The sequence below is a fragment of the Rhamphochromis longiceps genome, linkage group LG11 (assembly GCF_057381845.1).
Source record: "Rhamphochromis longiceps isolate RC_006_pf linkage group LG11, R_longiceps_female_GT1.1, whole genome shotgun sequence".
Lineage (NCBI taxonomy): Eukaryota > Metazoa > Chordata > Actinopteri > Cichliformes > Cichlidae > Rhamphochromis > Rhamphochromis longiceps.
In genome coordinates this window covers 32,553,940-32,574,791 of record NC_140567.1, presented here as the reverse complement: position 1 = coordinate 32,574,791, position 20,852 = coordinate 32,553,940, and the positions used below count along the sequence as shown (strand labels likewise).

The 20,852-nt window shown below is 39.6% G+C and overlaps 1 protein-coding gene across 1 annotated transcript in view; it reads left to right on the top strand.

The window, feature by feature from the left end:
• Positions 1-8,178: 8,178 nt before the first annotated feature.
• Positions 8,179-20,852, top strand: part of LOC146659600 (uncharacterized) — a 39,789-nt gene continuing 27,115 nt past the window's right edge. The window contains exon 1 of the mRNA XM_085424208.1: positions 8,179-8,346. Within this exon, the coding sequence (XP_085280334.1) occupies positions 8,179-8,346 (168 nt within the window). The remainder of the gene's footprint in view (positions 8,347-20,852) is intronic.

Below are 20,852 nucleotides of genomic sequence, written 5' to 3'. Positions count from 1 at the left end.
ACTGCAGATGTAGCACCAACCCATCTGTCAGTCTCTGAACCTTTCCCCTCCATGGTGGTCAACATTCTCCTCCCTGAGCTAGAGTGGGCACTCCACCCTTTTTAGTTTTACCATGGCCTCAGATTTGGAGGTGCTGATTCTCATTCCTGCCACTTCATAGTCAGCCGTGAACCACTCTAGTGTGAGCCCGAGGCCACCACCTAATGCCAACAGAACCACGTCATCTGCAAAAAACAAAAACAAGATCCTGAGGCAACCAAAGTGGAAACCTTCATATTTCCCATTCATCAATATGCTAGTTAACATAAATATTTATTTGTCAGTACTTTTGAAAACTTCTGTATCCTCAAACCTTCTTAATATTTCTGTTTGCAGTGACTCTTTCCTGCTGCTGAACTGAGAGACCTTCAGAATGGCTGCCAGAGGGTGCATTGCATAACCACGCTCCCTCTGAAATACATCATATTATTTTCATACAGTTTAAACAAATGGATCATTCATTCCTCTAAATGTCATGAGTTATTATCATGTGAATATTCTTATTATGGAAAAGAGTTAAGAAGTTGGACAGAAAGTTACATAACACAAAAGCATTATGGTGCACTTTTCGGAGAGACAACCGCACTGAAATCTATTGTTAAGTTTAGTATGGATCCAAATGCAGAATAAAAATGGCAATAAAACAAATAGAGATTTATAGCTGGCAGTTAGTGTTCAGGGAAAAAAGTGAACAAATTCAAAATGATACAGACTGCAAAAAATAACACAGGAAAACAGGAGGGAGATGTGACACAGAAGAAAATAGTCAAGACAGCCGGAAAGACTTGAAGTACAGCCCAACACAAGACACCAGAGAAAACTAATTATCAACATCAAACAGGAAGCAAGTAAAACAGAAATGCAGAATCCAGAATATTAACAGTTAACCAGACGTCAGACTGAGAAACAGAATTTAAAGAACAAAAGGAACAGACAAGAAAAGACTTAATCTACCATTTAAAAAAATCTAAATGTGAACCAAAATGCAAGATATCGATTTTGAATCTAGAATAATGGAATCAGAGACTCAACAATAATATTATCTGCTCAACTGAAAAAGAAATCAGAATAAATATATAAAGTAAAAAAAAAATTAAAACTGAATTCAAATGCAAAAATAAAACAAAAACATATAACTATGTCTACACAGTTTGTCTACAAAACGAAACAACAGCGTAAAAAGAGTAGAGCAGGACAGTTCATAAGGTTCATTTGCACAATTAAACAACAGTTGAGAAAAAGTAGAACATAAAGTGACACCATGCTGTTGCTGACTTATGGGACTGTGTGAGTCACTCGTTAAAAGTACAATGCACTGAGCCATAAACCCTCTTCTACTGTCAGGCAAATGTCCAGGCGTTCAGCTAAAACTTTAATTTAAGTCTAATGTAGATTACAGCAATTTAATTGGTCTATCCAAGAAACTGTCGGATCCGCAATTTCCTGTGACCGTTTCATTTTAAGAGGTGCCACTGTGACACATGTTGAACATCGTAACGTCACAAAAGAAAGGGCTAGGCTTTTTAAACATCCCCCATTTAAGCTTCCTTTAAGTTACAACCAGCCCAGGGATTATACAATTCTGCTGCTTTGTGCAAAAAAGGATGCACGTCTATTCTTTTAGTAAGGCACATGGGCACTTTCGGTAGATAAAGTCACAGCAAAGTCTCAAAAGAGCTGACGCAGATGTGATTTGACGGACTGATCAGTGAGCCCTGCTCACGCTCCTTCAATCACTGTCTGACTCTTCAGCCTCATTGTCTACGCATCACTAAGCATGACTACACATCTGTATGCATGACCAAAGACACACATCTTTGTCTCCCTGAACTTGTGCTGAGTTTCCATGAATTTCCAAGCCCCTAAATCCTGAGACAAAAAGTAAAGTCAGATAACATGCCTGCCTCTTCTGGAGGAAGGATGCCCCTTGTGTCTCTGTCATCTTTCTCCAGTTAAAGGGAATAATTTCCCCATCTTAACCGAGGCAAGACAAGGAAGGCATGTGCTGTACATGGTGCAAAGCTAGTTTTTATTCTGTCAAAGCTTTCAGTTTGCTGAGTCAGTCAGCAGTCTCTGATGGGCTGAACATTAAAACATTTGTTGGTTAATTCAGTGTATTGCATTTCTATAACTTAAGGTTCATCTGTGTGTTATAAAAAAGCTTGTAAAGCTTAGAGGAGAAAGACTTTTTGCAGTGCTAAATGCTAATTAAGATAGGGAGCTAACCGCTAATATGCTCGTAAGTCAGCAACAAGCCAGGAGTAGTAGAAGTGCTGTCAGTGCCACAATTTATTTAATTTTAACTGTGCTGTTTATCCCATTTTGAAATGTGACATGTATAATTTAATTCAGAAAGGTTTGATAAAGGCGGCGAAAAGCTCTTAGCTGTAGTAAGGTATATATATTTGCTTTGGTAAAGCCCAAAAGAAAATAGAAGTTGTCTAAAAATTTATATTTTACATGCTAACTTGCCTCCAGCACTAGAAACCCGCTAGCTCTAGTTAACAGTTTTAAATAGGCCAAAACACTGATCTTGAATTAAATCTTTCACATGAACACGTTGCCAACAGGAAGGAGTTCAAGATCACATTTAATCAATAATTTTATTTAGAATCAAACATACATTCATAAATGTAGGCAAACTGCAAAAGCCACAACGGGGTTTTAGAAATAATACAAAAAGAAGAAAAAGGAGCCATATGCTTTCTTCATCTATAGGTCTATTTGCATATGGCACGTCTGTGTGTGATTTTTTGCTTATATGACTGTGTTTGTGTTTGTATGAGTGTACGTGGCTCATCTGCTGCCTGTCTGTGATGCCAGTGACACGGCCATAACCCTGAGCCCTAGACCACTACCAGCAGCTGAGACAGTGCCAGAGGGAGGGAGTCGCCAGCTGGAGGGAGAGGATGAGAGATATACCCTTCAAAGTTGGAGCAATGATACAGCCTCTCAACACACTTTGTCTTTGCAATTCTCATTATGTCTCAACTATCAGCAGTGCAGATGGGAGGATATGCAATAAGCATCACTCACTCCGAAAGCAAACCAGTGTGAATTTCAATGCTCCCTATCAGATGGTTGATCTCTTAGTGTTCTTTGAAAGTCTTCTGTAATCACATTTCATTGAGCTATGGAAAGTTGTGAGGGCGGTGCCTGAAAAGACACACAGATCTCCCCCTGCTTCTGGCTTACTTTTATCACAAAGGTCCAGGTTGTGTTGGTCTATACTAGCAATGGGACAAGTAAAGAAACAAGATGGAGGACCCCTTTGTGCGAAAAGTTTTCTTTGGAGACACAAGACTCCAAAGAAAAATTGATGTGTCACTGCTTGTAGAGTATATTTACAATTGCGACCAGAAATTATGGTGTTAAATGAACGAAAGCCAAAAAAGCTTTGCAGATCACCTCAGCACCTGCGCTACATTTACTTTACAAATAATGTTTGTTCTCACAGGTGGTCAATAATGAAGAGAGTTGATTTGGGACTATAAGGAACATTATCGTGCAAAAACTGCTGATCAGAACTTTCTGTTGATAGCTGGCTAACTACAGTTTTTACTCACCAAAGAAAAGTGCTGAGCGCTTGGAAATGAATGACATTGTTAAATATAAACTGAACTCCACAACTACAAACCCCTGCATCAAGTGTTACTTTATTGCCATGGAGGAAAATGTGTGTCTGATTGACAACAGGACTGCCTTTAATGTCAAGACGTCTTCTTGGGCTTCTTAAAGTCCTTTTGTGGGATGTGGTGCTGCAAAGCACCCGCGTGTAGGGATGCAATTTTTCTGTTGAGGGATCACAAAGCCTCAATTGGCACTGACAGGGAAATCTGTAGGGGTATGATTGTGAGGAATTCACTGCCTGATCTGGACTCAACTGGGTTTCTATTTTTGGACCTCGGTGCTGATTACAGTCTATTCATAACGGACATCATGTTCCAGCATGAGGTTATTTATTGGTGCAGTTTTTTACCAGCACACCGTGTGCAGTGGCGGTATGTTTTGGCCCCTTAGGTGACGAGAGAAGCTGAACTGCCAGCTGATCATGACCAGGCAGTAGGGAAGGACGCCTGGTGTACAAATCTGTACAGTGTGGCCCCAGTCCAAGAAATCTTAAAATCCAACCTTCAGCAGACAACAGTTCAAAGCAGCAGTGGTGACGCCGAATCATAATGAGCCTTATTCTGCACCTCTTAGACTTTGCAAAACAATTAAAAACATTGCATAGCTGTGCAAGAATGTATGCAATGTATGCATTATTATAACACTTATGTTGCATCTCTCTCACACAGTGTCTATTACATTATCCATATATAAATATGGAGAGGCAGGGTTTATGTGTTACATCACTTGAAAATCAAAATCAAAACACCTCTGCCAAGAAAATGGTTATGTTTCCCTGCTCATCTTCTCCAGATACATATAAGGCTTTAGACTATTCCTCTATTATTAACATAATGAAAAACACCTTTCAACTTCAACCAAATTCAATACAGTATATTTCTTTTGCCCCCTGCTAGCCATTAGAAAAAAAACTTAAGTTACTTCTACATTCACTTGACTTTTCAGACTCAAGGTGTACATTCATGTTTTTTATTAAATAATACACTCAAAGCTTCTGCAGTGTCCTAAGTTAGGAAATCTTCCAAAAACTAGCCACTTGCAATGACTCTTGCAACTCCTGCATGTTGAATGGGCCCACTCAGAACCGTATATCATAAATCATAAATGGTGAGAGACGTGTAGAAAGGTAAGTTTGTCTAATTTTATTTGACCAGTTCTGCAAATCGATGAGCAGGAATTCTATCGGGCAATGTTGTAGCATTTTTGGATCATCTAGGGAGGAGGTTAAAGGTGGTCTTGTCAAATATTGATTTGACAAAACCCATCATAACAGCACTTTTTCTTTTGTTGAACTTGAAGATTTGCAGGTTAAATCTGCCAGTCAGAGCTAATACTGAAATCAGAAATACATTCCTAACAAAAGAAGTGTTTCCAAGTCTTGACTGAAAAAAAAAAGACTTTGCAGACAAAAGGTGGAAGATAAATTCCAAGTTGAACTAGGAGAAACAGCCACAGAGACTGACAGTACATCTGTCCAGTTACAGCTGTCTCACAGTACCAATCGATTAGCTGATGCAGATACACAGTGCCGTACCTGGCAAAGGCTGGTGTACATTTTCTCTCCCTTCCCCTGAGTTGAATATATGCATTTTGGGAAGACAAGGGTTTCCTCTGTGTGTGAGGTGTGTGTAATGAATTAAATCAGACTGTGAGCTTCACTGCCTAAGTAACTGCCCTTCTGCACAGGCGAGAACGTTATAGAATGACATCGTACACTTTTCCTTGCATTCACTCTCCACTCGACTGTAAAAGGGCTTTAATGTCATTCCATTAAAGTGAACTAAAGCAACAGACTGTAACATAGACTTGCATTATCTGTATGATAATTTAAAACTGGTGGAGCAATGCAACATGTCAGCTTGAAATCGTGGAGGCTTCTCTGGAATACAGAGAGAAGGATTAATTTCCAACAACGATTTCTTTATTTTATTTATTTTTTAAGCAAACCATTTCTTCCTTTCCATACTCCCTCCCAAGAGAGTCGGTAAAACGAAGTGATGGAAAAAAAGTCCTCTGAAATCCTTCTCACTCATCAAGAAGTCTTATCAAAACCATGGAATGTGATTACGCCTGAGATAAGAAGATCTAAGTAATTATACAGAAGGATATGCTGTCTCTTTTAGGCTGTTGACCAAATCCATTATGTATGACTTAGTGGTTGCTTAGTGAACATAATCCATGATTACTGCACACCTGGGAGGTGGTGTTTGATATATTTCTGTGGATTAAAAATGGAAAATCAAGGCGATTTGTGATACACTACTGAAGAACATTTCTTGAGCTGACAGGCTGTTGTGAGAAGAGAATTAAAATGAGAAGAGACAGTCTGAAGGTTAGGACGCTCAGAGATTCTTTTATGCCTACTGAGAAGGTTTTAGTGGAGGAATAAAAGAAGCGGTGTCTTTGTCTAAAGGACATTCATTTTGTGGCCATCATTTCTGTCTTTACTCGTAATATTTTATCTCAAGACTGATTGCTGAGATCTGTTCAACAAGAAGTCAAACAGGATGAGAAAGATGAGCTGTCAGACAAACATCCAGAGGTAAACAAACAGACAATTTATTGGTTGAACCGCATATTTGAAGGGGAAATCAAAAGCAAACACACGCAAAGTGTCTATTATAAAATCTCAATTATACAGCAAAAAAATAAAAAACACAAACTGTGAGCCACCATTGTTTTAAAACAACTGCCAAAATGGAATTGTACCATTGTGCATAATAAAAGTGAGCGAGAGGAAAAAATAATAACTATTTTATAACTATATTTATGTCCTTTATTCATAAAGCTTTCTCTTTCACAATTTTCTTATTCACCAAAAACATGCAAATTAAACATGATTTAAGAAAATGATTAGAAATGGAAATGGAATAGGCATATCCGGTATTGTCAACTTACGTTTGGTGACACACTTGCAGCCAAATGCTAACACGTTGTCAGCGTAAAGCTCATTACTGTGAGGGTAGACACAAAGTTCACCAAACTAAACTATGAGGGAACCCTCATGAAAACACTGGCAAAAGAATAAAGACACTTAAATCACCATTATCCAGTTGAACATGGACCCTTTAAATGAGCTCACAAAGGCAAAATGGCTAAAGCTAAAGTTCGCTGCTCCATGCCAGCCACAAGCAAAATGCCTTGGTATGAGCCTTGGTATGAGCAGAGGATCAAAGTAGTTATGAGGAAAGTTAAAGAGAAAAGCAGCTGCCTATCTGCTTTTTTGTGGTAAGGTGCTGGTGTACAAAAACTCATCTTCAGTTCATTATTTCTACGTCTTCACAGAGATTGCTGAGAGTTGTTGTCTAAGTCAGAGAAGCTCCTGTAACTTCAGTTTAGGATAAACTGTAAAGGCTAATCATTTCTTTTATTGCAAAAAAAATATTTTGCATTGAAGAAAATTCGATTTTTGCTTGTACATACTGCGAGTTAGTGGAAAGAGAATTAGAATCAGCAGGTTATGCTTTGGAATTGGTCAAGAGAATTGCAATCCATTCATCTCTAATTGCGTTGTGTGAGAAAAATGCAAAAGGGCCCACAGTCTCTCACAGCATGAGACACAAAAGTCTTATGAGACATACTGTACATATAATAAGTACACAAGAGATTACTTTCGCATAGGGAATGGTGGGATATCCTCTGTTTACTTTAGTTCTGGACATTCTGACTATGTGTTTTCACTAATACTGGTTATACTGAACAAAACACTACCCACCACTCTCTTGGGGTAACTACAAACTGTACTCCTCCCAAAACTGCATGCCTCCCGGGGCTTTTTTTCTGTTTCTATGCATACTGCTAGTTAGAATGCTAACTTGATATTTGGAGGGAACACAACTACAAATGTAAAAATTGGAAGATGATTTGATCAGAGATGTGTATGTTCTGTTGGGTTTTATAACAACAAAAGAGAATTTACAAGCTTTACGGTCCTGGCTATAGAGTGTGACTGAAAGCACATGCTTTATGCACACAGACACACACTTACACATGTGGTGTTCAGATCCAGTGTACCCATGGATTATAAAAGTCTGGAGGAGATGTGTCCTTTCATTCTGTCCTTAACCTGCATAGCCTGTTGTCAGCTTGTGTGTGTTTGTGGGATGAGGTAGGGAATGGGGGCTGTATTTGTATCTATATCTATATGTGTGTGTGTTTGTGTGAGAGAGAGAGGAAGATGTGAGAAAGATGAGGGGGGAGAAATGGGGCTGTATTTGTTTCTATGCCTGTTTCTGTGCCTCTGTGTGTTTTGTCTTTCTGTTCCTGCGTTTCCTGTGCAAGGTTCCTACATTGTTACATTTTAAACACCTACACCTTTCTGCTCTCCCTTTCCCGCACGCTTTGGTCTCGGTTTTTCAGGATCTATTCTATATTTCCTCATGTTCTGTCCCAGCTGTAATTCGGGGGTGTGACACAACAGAGAAATATCTTTCATGTGTTGCTCATTGTTGATCAAGGTGGCAAAAATGTTCGTTATTCAGAGAAGCTCAGGGATTTTAGAAGAGAAAGATGAAGAAGACTTCAGAATATGGGGCCTTTATTGGACAGGACAAAGCAGACAGTATGCTGGAGGTTGGGGACAGAGTGAGAGGGAACGATACTCGCAGGAAATGGTCTGGGTCACGTCCCTGCAGTGAGTACTCTAGCCTTCAGTACACGGGTCACCTGCTCCACCAGGTGAGCTATAGAACCACTGTCTAATCAGTCTGACAGTCAGTTTGCAGACGATGTTGAGACTGATCATCAGTCAGCTCCAAAAGAAGCCAATCGCAGCCAGCAAGGGGAGAAATATCGATGTCAAAAAATGCTGAGCGTGAATGGCCTTCTGTGATATAGACTGACATGAATCTGCTTCTACTTCATTAAAAAACAACAAAAAACCCCAAACATTAATAGTGATGAGAGACCTTGCTATATATATATATATTTGCTCATGCTAAACATGTCTTTCGACTTATTTCTTGGTTATGATGGACTTTTGTTTTTTATTACATTTTGTCAGAAACATGAATAGTAATTTTATTTATAAATGTGCTTAAAAGAGGTAAATTCTAAGTATTTACTCTATATGTGTTCTCTATTGCATGGCAATGATATAACGTACATTTCTAGTATCTGTAAATAAATTGTTATGGGTGTTGAATAAGCAAGGAGCCACCACCTTTAGCCCGAGTTTTCCTGTGGACTGCATCTCCTACTGCTGTGTGTGCACCCACATTACTTGCATATCCTAATCTTTTATTTTATTCCACTTTGATTTCAGATTCTACATTATGTACATTTGTGTAAATGTCTGTGCTTGGGGAGATTTCTTTATTAGTTTTGACAGTCCAGATTACTGTTGTATTTTTTTATTATGGGTATTCTTGATGGTTATGGAAAATGCTATAACAATCAATGTGTGCTTAAAATATAAAGCAATACATGTATACATCACTGAGAGGTTCACACTTTGCTTTAAAGTACTTACACTCACAAAGACCCACAAAATGAGGTCAAAATACTTCTTGCAAACAACAACAATAATTTATTACCTTACCTTAATTTAGGGATGTTATAGATCAAGAGATCATGATTATCTTTTTCAGCGGCAGAAAACAAAAAATCTGGTTGTGTATTATGTACATTCTGTTTTTAGACATTTTAGTCATTAAGATAAAGTTTTTCTTTTTTCACAGTGACACTGAATATAAGAAAAAAAAAATAAATGACTTACATTGTAAAGGATCAACAATATGCTAGAGGCCCCATGCTTATTTTTTCAAGTGCACACAGACTAATGGTGGCAACAAGCGATAGCCATCTGGAGATTTCTGTGTCCTCAGCACCTATAGTATTCATCTTGTATGTCTCGTCCTGCTTTCTTCTTCCCCTTTATTATTTCATAGTTGCTCCAGATAACAAAAAGAGAAAGCAGACAGAGCTACAGATAAGAGGGACAATGAGCCAAAAAGGAATGGAGAAAAAAAAAGAAATACGAGGACAGCAGAGTGCTCTGACTGCTGACAGAGACTCCACAAGGAAAGGAGAGCGTCTGGTGGCCGGGCCTTAGTCCATGGGGCCCGGCCGGGAGGCCCTGGCGGACTGACCCCCGGCTGCCAAGACTGGCAATAGGGACATGGAATACATGTATTACAAGTATCGTTATTACTAATGGAAACAGAGGAGTAACTAAACATCTGACACAATGAATAAAAAGTGGTGGAGGGACCTGAAGAGGCTATGCTGCTAGCGAGTAGGCTACAAGCTAAGCTAAGCTAGCAAATCCCTAAAGACACAGTGAGTGAATACTGTTAGTGAAACACCACTGTGCATTGTAATAAGATCAGGAAGTGATGCTCTACCGAAAGAGAAAGAGCCAACAACAAGTGAGATTGCCACCCAAAGGAGCATGGACTGGTACCCTAAAACAGCGGTCCCCAACCCCCGGGCCTCGGACCGGTACCAGTCCGTGAGTCTTTTGGTACCGGGCCGCGAGAGTAGAGGCTCAGGTGTGAAATGTATGGTTTTCAGGGTTTTTATCGGTTTTCAGCGTTATTTTGTTATTGTTTTTATCGTCAACTCGGTTTTCCTGGGTCTTTTCACGTGTGTTATGAATAAATCTTCTTTTTTTTGGTACCGGTACTAGTTTTATTTTGTTGTACTTATCCGCGACACCTTAAAGGCCAGTCCGTGAAAATATTGTCGGGCATAAACCGGTCCGTGGCGCAAAAAAGGTTGGGGACCGCTGCCCTAAAAAATGAGCCGAGTCAGAGCTTAGTAGGCACTAGTGGAAAAGGGGCATTTGTGGAGTGGTCCAGAAGAAATGTTCCTCTTTTGAATTTCAGCAAGACAAAAGGGATTGCGGTTGACTTCCACAGGAAAGATTATGTTGACTAAGCCCAACAACATCAAGGATCCATCAGCATTTGTCTATCTATCAGTCTATATTATCTTTTCATGTCGTATAGAAAACTGTTGGTATAGCATGATCAGCCAAATATAGCAGGTAAAGAAGAACACACTTCCCTACCCCTCACAGTTATTTTTCTTCCTGCAATTGCAGGCTAGTGGAGTTCCAGTTCACATGGCTTTCCTTTAGTTTTTTTTTTTTTTTTTTTTTTTTTTTTTCTAAATGACATCAGAAACAGCAGTATGCGACATTACGTGATGGCAGAGCTTCAGTTCATCCTTTGTCATTTTTTTTTTTTTTTTTTTTTAATAAATAGGACAGGGGGAATGAATGAGAGAGAGAGGGGGAGAGCTTTCCTTTAGTTTTTAAAAGAGAAACTGCTGTACCATTTTCTCAGTATTTACTTGCAATAATTTCAGCCACAACAAGCTGACAGATGGATTTATAATGTCAACTGTGGTTTATGTTAGTAAATCATTCCAAAAAAATGATTTTATCTTCATTGTTTTAGGGTTATTTCAGTAGAGGCAAAAGAACATTAGTTATTATAAATAATAAAGAACACTATTTTCCTCCCCACATTGTTTGAAACTATATTAATTTTGTTGGTTGGATTGAAAGGTCGTCAAGGGGGTAATAAATCAGCACCACCAAACAAGAACATTAAAGGTGGGTGTTCCAATTAACTTGCGGACTATGCCCACTTTCAACATGCATTGCCTTTAAAAAAAAATATTATTAATAATTGCTTTCTAATTTTATATTGTTGTAATGAAAAGAGCTGGATGTGTGACCTGACAGTTCTCTTTTTCATACTACAAAAATTTTGCTTTGGCATTTGATGTAAATCGTGCAGAATTGTCTAAGCCATATGATTTTCCCAGGAAGCAAGCAATGTGTTTAATGTTCATTTATTTGCTTTTTTTTTTTTTTTTTTTTAAATGACATCAGAAACAGCAGTATGCGACATTACGTGATGGCAGAGCTTCAGTTCATCCTTTGTCATTTTTTTTTTTTTTTTTTTTTTAATAAATAGGACAGGGGGAATGAATGAGAGAAAGAGGGGGAGAGAAAGAAAGAAAACCAAAGGGGAGAAGAGACGGTGAGAAGGGGGGGGAAGAGAGAGAAAAAAAAAAAAGAACTCCTGGGTCACCTGTATGGAGAAAAAAAAACAAACAAACAAACAAAAACAAACAGAGGAGACAGCAAACAACAAAGAGCAACATAATAATAGAGAAAACAAAGCACCATCACAATAAACTAGCTAGTCATAGATATCAATATTTACTAAATAATAAACGATATTGTGCAGCACGCAAGATAGACAGCGCACAGTGTGCTTTGAGGCAGCAGCCAAGAAAGCTTTAGTCCGCGTCTGTGAATACCCATGTGTGCATACCTGTGTGGATCAGCATGCTTGCATTCCAAAGGTTTCTCCATGTAATGATCTGCTAGGGAGTGTGGGGGGGCCACAGCCCCGTCCTCCAGGGTGTGAAGCGGGTATGGAGGAGATCAAAACTCCAGACATCCAGAGGCCCCCAGAACACAAGAGACCATGGAAGACCAACAGAGGGGCAGCCGCGCCACTGTTCCAGTAAGAGCTGAGGAGAGTCCCAGATGAGGGCTCGCCCAGCAGCCGCGGAGCAGAAGTCAGGGGGAGTTGCAGTGACGCGCCCGTGAGCTCCGCCGGCCCCCAGCTGTGCCTGAGTGACCGAGCCCCAGGCCGAGAGGCCGGGGGCACCCCACCTCCAAAGGGGCCCGAGCGAGCCCCAGGCCCCAGGCCCCGACAAGCGGCCGCCAAGGAGTGAGCCGGTGTGTACCCGGACGCCCACCCCCAGACACAAAGAACCACCAACACACCGACACCTGAGGGAGTCCGCCACCGGCAGGGGAAGTGGTGGTGGGTGGAGATAGGCCTCCAAACCTTGGAGGGCCTGAGGTGTCCCCAGAGAGGTGGCGTCTGATACCCAACCTGACATATAGACACAGACATACAGGCACACACAGACACAAACATCCATTCCCACCCTCATGCTCTCATATGCACTCACTCCACACTCAACCAACGTGGAGACAGACATAAAGAGACGCTGTACACACAATCACACTCCCCAAGCGTACTCTACAAACCGGGTCTAGGTACCCTTGCCCCTGGAGGGGGGAATTGCACCCAGACCCCCTGCGGTGGGGAGAGGCAGACCACCCCGACTCCGCAGCAGCAGGGAGGCCCCACACCCCAGACCGCAGTCGGACGGCCAACTCCTCCTACTAGCCCTCCCGCTCCAGCAGGCCGCAGAGAATGGGGGTGGGAGAAGACTCCAAACCTCCCTCCACCCGCTCATTGTAGTGTTGATGCATATGTGTTCTAAGGTGCAATTATCATTTATTTGCTTTAAAGTTTTATCGTAAGGTTGAATTTCTTGTTCACAAATTCTGTCTCAGATTCATTCTTGTCAGAGACTGAAGCACAAACAAACCAGATGATTCAGAGAAATAAGTAAACCACATGGACCACCATGGTCTTTCATAACAAACCAGCTTTTCATGGGTAATATAAGCTGAGGATCAAGCTTCCCTGTTATGTTGATGAGTGCAAATAATTATTCAGTAATTGAAAATTGCAGTCACAGTGGTAGTACTGCTAATGAGTTCGCTGTACTCTATATTATCCTGATGGTAACCATAGAGAGGCACAGAGGGGGAGGGCAGGCTGTCAAAGAGGCATGCAGTGCAGTGCTTCAACTCTGCCCCATACAGCCATGATGAAGTGGCTCAATCTATCTTGTTGGCTCCCAGTAAAGAACAGGCTCATTTGGCCGCTGTGCTGATGACAGATGGGAGACGCCACAAGCTTTTCCCTCCAAAAGGCCGGGACCCCTGGCTTTCAGATCTGTGGACTGAATTCTGAGTGTCGGGGGGGGTAGTCACACCAAGTCTTGGGAGGGTAGATGATGTCACCGTTTATGATCCACTGCTGCTTGATAGCGTTTAATGTTTGGATACTGATAAACATATCTGTATATCTATACTACTACTAATATTTTTAATTCATAAATATATTTAAGTTGTGTTGACTTTAAGCAGTCAATGTGTACTGCGTTTTACATTCTTTGCATAATAACGCATTTAAGTATTAAGATGTGGATAACCAGAGAATATATCTTATGTAAGTATAAAGGCTAAAAACTGTTTTGCAAAAAAGATAATTAAATTTTCTTTGGAATACTTTGGATACTCATAAACTATCTTACAGTGCTGAAGCTATAAATGAACACTTTTAATGTGTTACTGACACAACAGCACTACGCAGCTTATCCCAGCACAAGCAGTGCATTATTTGATTGTTTTTTTTCACTCTATGATTTAACAATTAAAGCATTAAATGTCCATGTAAGATGCACCGAGTCACCCTCATGTCAGTTTGTGGGAGTGTCATATATCTGTGTACTGGCCAGAGGGGCCGATGGCGCGATATGGCAGCCTCGCTTCTGTCAGTCTGCCCCAGGGCAGCTGTGGCTACAACCGTAGCTTGCCTCCACCAGTGTGTGAAAGTGAATGAATAGTGGCATTGTAAAGCGCTTTGGGTGCCTTGAAAAGCGCTATATAAATCCAATCCATTATTATTATTATTATTGCAAAGGAACATAGTGCTATACAGATAGACATGTAAAAAATTTATACTTTATGTGCTAAAACAACCTTAAAATTATTTCATTATAGAGAGTTTGCTTGTTATAATGTCTGTGGTCTCGAAGGCAGGGCCTAGACTAAAGAACCAGCAGCAGCACAATCACAAACAAGACCAGCCTACAGATTTCTGCATATTTTCAGAATGTTCTTTGGTGACAGTACAAAGCTGCAATATGTATAGAACGGTCCATGACACTCTTGAAATGTGTAAAGATATAATTTGATTTAATTAATGGTGTCTGTTATTCAGAATAACACTGCATCCCAGGTTTTAATGGTTTAACGTATGTAAAGTATGCCCGTGTCCTCCACTTGCTCTCCTCTCTGCAACATTACCCCTAATGTCACAGCAAACATGAGCAAAATACTAATTAAAAAAAAACAGGGTTGGGTAATGGCATTGTCTCATACAAGATATTCATAGTCGTCACAAACTTCATCTGCGTAATTACACCTCCCAGTTCAATAATGCTGAGAGCAAGGCACTAATTGCCTTCTGTGTAATTGTGTTACCTTTCTCCTGGTGTCTTACCTTCACTGGAAGAAATTAAAAAAGCTTATAGGGCTGACCATCTGCACCACGCAAACTAGCGTGAATCAGACTCTACACTCTACACTGACACTCATGCAAATATTGTTGCCATTTAACATCGCTAAGCAGGTAGAAAAATGACTATTGATGACAAGTTGTTAGTGAATAATAGGGTTAAAATGCAGTGTGCCATAGGTGCATTATACTGTGCATCATTTTTTATTTTTGAAATCACATTATAGCTTCACAGTCGATATGAAAGACTTGATAAATGCTGTCACTGGCACAGAAATTGCCTCAGTGCTTGAAGCTACTAACACACACAAGCATTCACGCCAACAATGTGGCATAATTCATCTCCTGAAAAATATTGATAATTTACATGCATTTGTGGTTTAGATCATCTAAAAATTATGTAAATGTATTGAACAAGATCCAGGGGGTTAGAAACTGCAGTGAACTCAGAAAAGAAATTGGAACTTTGGTTTCAAACGAGCACTATAGTTAACATTTACATCGACACTTAAACTTTATGAGTTCTGGGACTCAGGCAACAAAAATTAAAAAATATTAGCGGATATAGATTTGGTCATACTCTTGCCTATGTCAAGATCTCTTTCATTGTGGCAGCTATTGTGTTTTTAGACTGATCTGTGGAAATCCTGTTATGATCACTTTTGGATCATCAAAGTCAAATTTCACAGTAGACCTCAGATTTTGGCCACACCATCCTGTCACACAAAATTTAAGTCTTTATTCAAACATGCATCTTACATCAAAATACAACATATGACATGTACACCTAATATCTTTAATACATCTCTGCCACGGTGCTCTGTTTCCACCTGTCTAAAACTGTTGTAATACGGCAATAACAGACTTCCATGACTACAGATCAGTGGCATTAACACCTTATGAAATCCTTATAGAGACTTGTGCTGAAATATATCAAGGCTGCTCTCCCACCTGAAATAGACCGCTACCAATATGCTTAAACAACAACAGATGAACAGATTATGTCAGCTCCACCACCTTCCAAATCCTATTGGTCCACCTGGAACAACCAGAGACATATAAAAGGTTATTCGTGGACTAGAGCTCTGCCTTTAATACAATCCTTCCAGGCAAACTGTCCAAAGGTAGATAGTGTGGTGGAAGCCTAGGTTAGAAATCTTCTGGAACAAAGGACTTTTCAACCAACCAATCACACTCCATCAAGGTGGGCCAACACTGCTCCTCCTCCCTGTCTCTCAATACAGTAATCCCGCAGGGCTGAGTGCTGAGTCCTTTTCTGTAGTCCCTGTAAACACGCGACTATAAGCCTACCCACAATACCAATGCCATCATTAAATTTGCAGATGATGTAACTTTGGAGGGTCTGATCAACAGAGCAGATGAGACAGGATACAGGGAGGAGGTGCAGAAGTTGACAGACTGGGTGCAATTAACAACCAGACTTCAAACAACAAGAAACAAAGGAGCTCCTCATTGATTCCAGAAGAAAAAGGGTGGATCACCAGCCGCTGGTGATAAATGGGAAATGTGTAGAGAGGGTGTTAACATGTAAGTTACTGGGCACATATATAGCGGAGGACCTCACGTGGACACACAACACAGACTGTTTGATCGGAAAGGCACAGCAGCAAGTACACTTCCCGAGGACTCTCAGGAAGATCAACCTGCCACGTCTGCTGGTGTCTTTCTATCACCGCTCCATTGAGAGTGCCCTGACCTATGGCATCTTAGTGTGGTACAGCAGCCGCTCTGTGGAGGACAAAAAGGCCCTGCTGAGAGTTATCAGAACTACAGAGAAAATAACAAACACACACCTACCTGCCCTGAACAATATCTTCACATCCTGCTGCCTTCAGAAAGCAACAACCATCATAAAGGACTCATCACACTGTGCCCACCATCTCTTTGAACTTCTGCCCTCAGGCAGACAGGACATCACAAACACACATGACTCCAGTTTTGAACACTTTTTACACAAATGTCACCGCTCCCCTAAATGCTACTATGAAGTCACCCAAACAATGATTTGGGAATGACATTTATGTTTGTAGCATATATTGGCACATTGAAATGACTCTGCCTGAGTGAATTTTATTTACTTATTCTCTTCTGCTATTATTACTTTTACTATTTTTATACTTTATAAAGAGATACATTTTTAAGCAGTGCTGCAGAGTAATTCTATTTTATATTGTACAATGACAAATAAAGGGACCTTGAACCTACACCCACTGAACAAGATATTTCAGTCCAAAAGAACAGCCAAGTAATTGATGTCATGTCCCAATTTATGTATATAAAGGTGTAGTTAAAACATATCAAATTAAAGACGAAAGTAGTTCAATTAGTTAAAACTCTTTAAAAATGTCTACAACTATACACACTGATTCAGATTGTCATATTGTCTTGAAGCGACTGTTGTTGTAATTTGGTGCTATGTAAATAAAACTGAATTAAAGTGAATATTTTCAGTTTAATTGAGTTTCTCATTCCAGTTTCTCATTCCAAAAGGGACCAGAGGTTAGTCAGAAAAGTTCAAAGAATGACAAAAGGATAATTTAACCTATACCTCTAAAATATGCACTTAACTAGGGAGAAAAAAACAAATTGATAGAACACAATGTTCTATCAATTAACAAGCAATCGTAGTTAAAGAGCAGCCATACCTGTCATGTTTCCTGCACTTCACAGTTCACGCCCTCTGTCTAGCTTGAAAAAGATATTTTTATCCTATGATTATGAATAATGCAAACACTAATCCGGTCTGATAGTCCACTCAGGACTATAATGTGCAGGTTGAAACCCGTGGCAGTTGAATGGAAACCTGTCTAACACAATAGGCTGTAACATGAAAAAAATTCTTGTTTCAAATTAAACAGACTTTCAATCAGCTCCATTTGGACTTACATTTTATCTGTTGGAGGTATATGCTCCCTATTCCCAGCATGACTCAGTGATGTGTCCAAGTTATTTTTAACATAGTGTGCATTTCAACTTTTCCTTCTCTCCCTCATAGGATTTGAGCCCTGATTTTGTTTTTGCCTGTGTCTCAGTCCCCTTCACTATCACTAGTAAGAAAAAAGTGGCACTTGTGTATATTGAAAAATAAAGTAAAGATGAAAAGTGGTGGAAAACTGAAATCCTTCACAAACCACAGAGCTTCTTGTCGCATAATGGATTTGATCTTGTTGCATTTCAATACCACCAAAACAGTCAATTAAAGCACTCAATTTAAATAAAAAAATTATATCAGAATCAGAATCAGAATCAGAATGGGTTTATTGCCAGATGTTGAGGTTTACAACATTAGGAAATTGCTGCGGTGCTTCAGTGCAGACAATAAGAATTAAAGTGCTATGTAGAAAGAAGATATGTGCATGAGATATACATGAGATATATACATGAGAATAAGAATTATGAGTGCTACGTAGAAAGATATATACATGAGTGCAGGTGGTGATCAGTGCCAAACATGAAATGATGCAGTGACACAGCGTAGGGTCATGTGTTGGTGGCGGGGACAGTCATGTGGTTATTGTTCATGTGTCCAACAGCAGAGGGGAAGAAACTGTTTTTGTGGCGAGAGGTTCTGGTGCGAATATAGTGCCAATTCACAATAACACTCACCTCAATGCACTTTATATTGTAATGTAAAGACCCTACAATATTCAAAAGAAGCCCCAATAATCAAACAAGCCCATATGAGAAAAAAATCCAGAAGAACCAGGCTCGGGAAGGGACAGCCATCAGCTGTGACTAATTAGCTCATTTAGATACAGTGGGCCCAGTGAAATGTGCTAGTTTGTGACCAGCTTAGAAGCCGGGAGTTGCTCCATTCATTCATCTACTTATCGTTCATCCATTTTTGTTCCCTTCTCCCATGTTGGGTTGCAGTAGCAGCAGTTCATGAGGGTATTGCAGAGGTCATTTTCTAGATCCACCTGGGAGATCTCATCTAGACTTGAGGCGATACACAACAGTCTGGTCTGTACCACAAGGAGAGAGAGAGCCATTATCTTTCACTTCAGGGAGCGTGACTCCAGTAAGTGGGTCATTATGGAGTTTCACACTGAGCTTCAACTGTTATTTCCATTATTCATTAATATTTTAATTTATTTTTTAATCTATTAACCTATCAAGTAAAATAACTATTTAAAAATGTGCGAGACAAAGGTGCATCACAGCAGCCAAGCAATGGCCAAAAAAGTCAGATAAAGGAATGAGACTTCAAAATTCAGCATATCTTCACATTCCAGTGCCTGGAAGAAAAGAGAGGCAGTGTATTTTTCAAAAATAGCGTACTATCGTGCATTTCAATAATAAAACATAAGACTGACAAAATGAAGGAGAAAAAAAAGACTTATAATTGTCTAATCTGCGTTTAGAGATGTGCAAACCAAATTTCAAAGCCCTTCGGAAGTGTTTGTCGGTAAACTAAGTTACTAAAGGCTCAGAATGGCAATTCATTATCTAAGTGGTAATGTAGCTATAGGGCTTTTGGTTGTTGATTAAATTCTATCATATTTAATTCAGACTTGTCACTTTTTCATGAATTAAGTAGCCTACTTGGTTCTTGACTCTGTTTCCCAGGTTCTTTTCTGTCATTTCTCACACAGTCGAACAGTAAGACGCATCTCCTGACAATTTTGTGACACGGATCAGCAGTCAAAATCAATAAGTGGTTTATGTCCCACTTGGTCAGCTGTCTTTCTTTCTTGTTTTTCTTCCTTCTGTCTCTCTGTTTCTCTTTCTGTCAGTAAAACAAAACCTTTGTTTACTACTGCATGCAAATAAAAATCAATAAGTAATTAAAAAAATAGTTCAGTATCAAATTTTCAAGACGATTTTGAGGGACCTTAAATTACATATAACGGTTGGGAAGACTGCTGAACTATTGCTCAAAGTCATGTGAAAACACTTGTGACTGTCAGATATTGTTTTGTCATTAAATTAATGGTTCAGTAGTCAAACAGGTGATGAAAATGTTTCTTTTTCAACAAAATAAAACACAAAACTGAGCAGATCTTAAATGATAGTTCAGAAACTGATAAGCTGAAATCCAGGATAATGCATATGACATTCTTACATTCAGAGTAATAAAAGTGAGTTGTATCACTGAAAGCACCTGAATACTTACAAAATGGACCTTGAGCTGAGATTGCATGGAAAACCCTGTCAACTGTTGTGCAAAGCACAGAAAGAATAAATGAAGCTAAATGGGGAGGCCTTGCAGTTATTCTGCTTCACTGCAGAGCAAGACTTTTACTGGTCATTGAATGGATTTGTCTCAGTTTCTTCATGTTTTCATCCTCTTTAAGATTAAGAGTTTGGGAGTTAATGAGAGTTTCCCACTTCAAAGTTATTTGTGGTTGAAAAACGTTAGGCTTTTTCACATGAGCAAAGCAAAGAAGTGTCAGTGTCTCGAATCCTGACACCATATCCACTATATAAAAAAATAAGCTGACAGATCATTAAAAGGAAGAAGGATTTGAACACTTTTGGCCACATTCGGTCTTTGGATTAAAACTAATAAATAATGTTAGCGGAAGAGCTTCTTCTTCATCTGTAAGCATGCATCTTCCCTCTCTTTTTTCCCACTTTGTATCAGCTTGCGTGCATAACTAATAATCCGGTTATTTAGCATTACTCTCATGTTTTGGCATGCACTGCTGTTTCAACAAAAGTTCATGCTGAGCCCAAGTGCATCATGGTCCTATAATGTAGCTGTGACTTTGTATCTCATGCAGCTCATGGATGTAAACTCTTGCACCTGTCACAACAGCAGATGTCAGCTCTGTCAGAGTGTTTTACTGTCCCTACATAGACATTCAGTATTGCAGCTATAGATCAGATGATGTCTCATGATCATGAAGCATAATTACCAGAATAGCCTGATTTGTCTGTCTTTGTCTGGGCCCCACTCTTTATAGCTGTATAGAGTGCACTTCATATATTTAGAGTGTGATATTTTTTTTAGTATGCCAGTTCATATGTTCATCACAATTCAGTATTCAAAGACTAAGTTTCTGATTTGTTGATCTGATGCACAATATG